Consider the following 5,468-nt stretch of genomic DNA (forward strand, 5'->3'; position numbering starts at 1 on the left):
AGATGAAGAATCATACAAGTACTTGGATATATATTATAAATATCATTATTATATCCACAATCTTGACTTCAAAGGTGCACTTTACCTTTAGTTGAAAGTGCTGGATACCATATATGTGGTGAAATGGTAATTGGGTTACTCTCATATGGTTTGCCAATTACTAGGTCGTAGGTTCGAATTTGAGATAAATTCATCTTAGACTATTAGTATTAGCCGCGTATAGATTCATGGAATTCCTTAGTATAACTGAAGTCTAAGTTATAGTTCAAATCCAATTTAAGGGAGCGTCTACGGCTTCCTGCCATCTAAGCCCCTCATATATAATTTCTAACGGATAGGATGTTACTATGTCTTTTGAGATTGGACTCTAAGGTATGACTCAAATTCAACTTAAGCGAAGTCATAGCCCCTCTTATTGAGTTCTCAATGGATAGGGTGCTATTGTAGGGAAGCCACATCCTACCCTTTTCACACGGCCAAAAAAAAAAAAAACAGTTTGAAGGTGCTTGGCCACTCATAGACCTAGGACTATGAAAACGTTGAGTCGGAACAAAACATTGAAACTTTGTACCCAATTTGACGCGCATATGAATGTGTCAAAGTAAACTGTTCCTAAGCAACTTGAGGATGTTGTCTTATATGACCAATGACCAATAAAGCAGTTTGGAAATTTGTACTTTGGTGTTTGATAGACTAGTGGAAGACCAACTAAAAGAACATGCAGTGAACCTAGGCACTGAATTGTCAAGTACACCTCACCATTAAGCCCCCCAAAACAACTCTATTGACTTGGCAATCCAATAGGCAAAGGCAAGAAGAAGACAGGCCCCCCAAAAGAGAAACTTTCTAGTGTGAAATTAAAATATGACTGACTAGTGGATATCAAGGATCTCTGTAATAATGCGGCATAAACTCATATAGTAAGTATCACAACTTTATTTTTCCCATTACAATTATCTGCCAAAGAACTTAAAATGAGTTCGTTTATACAATAGAAAAGGGCATTGGAACTTTCTCTACGAGAACAACTCAATAAATAGGTCGAGAGCGTGTGAAATATTTTAATTATATAGGATGAAGTATAGACTTCGTCTAATAACAGAGTTAAAATCACCGCTTGTCTCAAAAATCTAAATTCACTAATGAAAAGAGATACATTGAATTATTTAAATTATATATTAACCTCGAGTGATATGCCTCGTTCAAGGTCAAGTTAATTGGTCTCAAGTCTACCTCTATCAGCTCCCATTTCCCTACCTCACTCACAGTTGATTAAAATATGGTATTAATTTCTCAGTGAAACAAACTGACATGTAAGGTCCATAAATAAGAGTTGGTTTCAAAGAGGAATTAAGACGAATACAAGAACAGCAAGCATATGCAGGGTTTGTCTACATTATACACAGGCCAACAATGCCATAAAACCAGAAAGATCAGCAGCGACGTCCACATTTCAACATAAACACCTCAAAGAACAAGGAAGCCCCTTCTTCCACGAACTAGGATCCGTCAAATCACCGGTAAGAAAAGGAAACTCAGCTTCTCCCAAGTGATCTGAAGCTCCGGGATCAGACTACCTTGCTAAACAAGTCGACAAAGACCCCCCCCCCCAAAAAAAAAAAAAAACCTTAGGTGGGTATTGTTTCTCAAGCTTTTCAAAGCCTAAATACTCTATCCCCACAACCATAGACGGATGGATTCATCTCCCATCCGTAGATAACCAATTTGGAGGACTGTTCGGGGCACAAACAGGCGGCAACACTCAGCCCGAACCCGATAAATCCTCTTGTGACAGCAACTATTCTGGTTATAATGTTTTTTTTCCCCTCAAACTCTCGGTCCCTCCTCCTTTGGAATCTTCGATTTTATATAAATGTAGACATTCTTAGAAGAGAAAAAATAATCTCTCATGTGAATTTTTATGTTTGGAAAGGCTGGCACTAAAAAGAGAAAATTCAATGGCATTGCCAATTTCTTTCAGATTTTCTTTCTTTTTCTTTTTGCTGGAAACGGTAGTAAAACCTAAACAGCTAATAACAAGGATAGCAATTGGAAGTCCAATTAGAGAGAAAACTTTGTCCTGCTTGTAATCAAAATCTGATTATAACTGCCAGCTATCCAAAAATGGCCTAACATTCTTAATGATAAATCAAAATCCACTACACAATTAGCAATTAGTTGCAAGCATTAATAGATAAAAGCACGCTCCAACTAATTCGTTATGGACAATGTAAGTATCAAATACTGTGTATTCACTCTAATTCCGACTCTGATACATTGTAATTACCCCCGCCAAAAAAAGTACAAGAACAAGAAGAAAAATGAGTATACTTAATTATGTGTAAAGTTCCTATTCTAATGCTCCCTTACCAAATGATCAGATCTCGGCCAAATGAGACAGAAATATAGAAGCTACAAAGGTAATTGATGTCAAGATGGTGGATGCTCATTGCTTTTATCTTCATCCATTTCATCGACTACATTTCTGCATACACAATCACAGAAGATTGACATAGAGCTTAGACAACATTCAAAGACATTCTGAAAAGCCATCACAATAATTTGTCTGACTTATTATTATTATTATTATTATTATTATTGTTACTACTACTATGATGGATTGTGAGAGAAGGTTAAATATGCATCTCACGCTTCTTCACATCTCCATGACTAGGGCCATAAACAATCCCATTGATTTCCTCTCCCACACACTCCGTTTGTGTGCATGTGTTATTTGTCTACTAGGTCAACCTCCTAAAACCACCTTGGGTCATGCAACTCTATTTGAGTTGGGTATTTGTATACCAACCGTTTGTATCTAAACAACTACAGTAATCTGCATAGAGAGAGAGAGAGAGAGAGAGAGAGAGACTGATGCCAGCATAGATAGTATTTATATTTCTTTGAGGTTAACATAGCAATCCTAATCAAAAGGACCAAGTCAAACTGATGTTGTATCATAATTTCATGGACAAAAAGAGTATGACATCTCCGATGTGCATAATGAGAAATAAAGCTTACCTCATCTCAGAATTTGGCTCAATATGTCGAGGCTTCTCATCTTCATCAGGGTCAGAGTCATAGTCCTCACCATTCCATATGCGACATTTTGGCCTTCGGTCCATGTCCTCTTCCGCCTACATCCAACCAAATTCTCCAGTTAGACCAAAAACAAGGGCACAGTGATAAGGTAAACATTCTTGATAAATATAATTGAGATATTTGCTATAGGCTGCCAACCTCTTCTGGAACTTGTGACACAGGTGGTGTCGTCTGAAAAGGTACACTAGGTACATGGGGTATTCTGGAAAGTTGCTCTAGCAGCATAATCCTGAACAATTACTTAATATTTATATGAAACTAGCGCATATCTACAACAATAACAGCCATGTCAAACTGAAATAACCAATACAAGGTGCTGGAGAAGGGATAACTTCAATGAATGATGCTCCATTGGACAGAGACACACAAACAAAAAAACGAATACAAACACAGATTATTCAAGATAAAGGTACGAATTTTATTAGTGGTTTTGCCCCGCTAAAAGGTTTAGCTTAAAATTTTGCAGAGAATCCATCAATTCAATCACTAGTAGTGAATATGATTTTTTTTTTTCTTATAAGTACTAGCAGTGAATATGATATTAAGTGAAACAGACTTATGGTGGGGAAAGGGAGGAGGGGAAGGGGGACCAAAAAGCAAATAAAACTTCTTAAAAGTACCTAATTTTCTCCATGTCTTTGGGCAAGTTTAAATTCTCCATGTTGCATGGTTCTACATGAAGAGTATAATCTGGACCAAAATATTCATAATATTCATTGTAAGGCAATTTATTATCAGGCTCCACTCCAACTGCAACCGCTGTCTGTAACAAAGTAACAAACCAACTCATAAAGACAATGGTACAATCACCTCCTACAAAGTCACTGACAAGTGTGCCGAAAAGATAGAGAGAGTAAGGAGATGGAGAGAAAAACCTCGTAGCACCAGCAACGGGCAACATTGCGGATTGTATACCCTCCCCCACCCAAGACCATTAAAGGTACATTGAAAGATCTAAGAAAACGGAGGCAATCTGCATGGCCCTTCACAGACAAGTTGAAGCACCCCAACCTGTCACCAGACAGTGAATCTGCTCCACATTGAAGAACAACCGCATCTGGCTGATAGACCTCCATGACTTTGTGAATAATGGGCCTAAACAGACCACGGAAACTCTCATCATCCAATCCATCATTTAATGGGACATTCAGGGCATAATTCTTCCCAGGCCCCCACCCTGTATCCTTAATGTGCCCAGTCCCCGGAAAGAAATCTCCAAATTTATGGAACGAGACAGTCATGACTCTATCCGTGGCATAAAATGCCTCCTCAACTCCATCTCCATGGTGGACATCAATATCGACATAAAGTACACGCTGCCCAATAAAATAGTGTTCAGCAAAATGTATCAACGTGTGAGCCCAGAAACATTCACCTCTAATGACCAAACACCAATTAAGCTCAAAATTCAAAACTACATGGCAAAAAGGGAGTAACTTGTCTGGTCTTGCGGTGCAAAACATATCAATATCATTCATGTTTCACAATAATGAAAAGCCAAACAACACCTCTAAGTTTGAAAGAACAGAGAACTTTTCATGCTACTTGAACGCAACATCAAAAGCACAACCCAGCCAAAAAAAAAACTCAAAACTTGATCACAAATACTTATGAAATGTCTAATAAAACACGGCCCAAAATCCGAAGCACATATAACAAATAGCAGAGTAATGAATACTAGTGAATATTACGAGAATAAAAAAGAAAAAAAATACCCTATGAACTTTGAGCAGCTCAAGAATACCGAGCACAATATCATTGACGTAGCAGAAGCCGGAGGCCTCGGACTTCTTGGCATGGTGAAGACCACCCGCCCAATTAAGGGCGATATCGGAGTCGCCACGGTTGAGCTTGACGGCGGCGCCGATGGAGCCACCGGCGGAGGATTGGCAGAAGCCAAAGAGGCCATCGAAGACTGGGCAGTCCTCGCCGACGTTGAAGCGCTTAGTGTGGCGGGAGAAGGCGTTGTCTGAGAGGGTATCGGGGGAGACGGAGGCGAGGAAGTCCACGTACTCCTCGGAGTGAAAGCGGCGGATGTCTGCGGGACCAGCGGGGAAGGGGCGGCTGATCTCCATGCGACGGTGGAGGGCGTAGTGAACAATGAGGTTGTGGGCCATGCGGATCCTGTGGGGCTTCATCGGGTGGCCCTGACCATAGTAGTAGTCCCCGATGCAGGGTTCGTAGAAGTAGCTCACTCGGCGCTTCGTGGCGTCCGGTGCCGCTGCGGCCGGGAGCGAGGCGCCTTCTCTGCTATCACCCATTAGCTCACAGGTGAATCAATGAACCCCTACGATCCTCGCACCCTCCGAACGGGGAATGACGAAAGGGAGACAGTTCCAAAAAAAACAAAAAAAAAAACAAAGAGT

The 5,468-nt window shown here is 40.2% G+C and overlaps 1 protein-coding gene across 1 annotated transcript; it reads right to left on the bottom strand.

Annotated features, from left to right (window-relative positions):
* Positions 1–2,174: 2,174 nt before the first annotated feature.
* Positions 2,175–5,468, bottom strand: LOC108981459 (histone deacetylase 6-like). Its single transcript, XM_018952639.2, has 6 exons — positions 4,818–5,468; positions 3,978–4,418; positions 3,723–3,865; positions 3,241–3,331; positions 3,022–3,137; positions 2,175–2,485 (listed from the first exon to the last, which is right to left on the bottom strand). Exons 1-6 carry the CDS (start codon positions 5,361–5,363, stop codon positions 2,431–2,433), a joined length of 1,392 nt encoding a protein of 463 aa, XP_018808184.1. The 5' UTR covers positions 5,364–5,468; the 3' UTR covers positions 2,175–2,430.

This window comes from Juglans regia, chromosome 9, assembly GCF_001411555.2.
Source record: "Juglans regia cultivar Chandler chromosome 9, Walnut 2.0, whole genome shotgun sequence".
In the NCBI taxonomy this organism is placed as follows: Eukaryota; Viridiplantae; Streptophyta; class Magnoliopsida; order Fagales; family Juglandaceae; genus Juglans; species Juglans regia.

Bases quoted from the DNA above. Each gene is read 5' to 3' on its own strand.
- LOC108981459 (XM_018952639.2), bottom strand. From the start codon at position 5,363: ATGGGTGATAGCAGAGAAGGCGCCTCGCTCCCGGCCGCAGCGGCACCG. The intron at 4,419-4,817 runs GTATTTTTTTTC...TTTATTGGGCAG, and splicing joins AGCTGCTCAAAGTTCATAGG to CGTGTACTTTATGTCGATAT. The intron at 3,332-3,722 runs GTACTTTTAAGA...GTAATTGTTCAG, and splicing joins AAAGACATGGAGAAAATTAG to GATTATGCTGCTAGAGCAAC.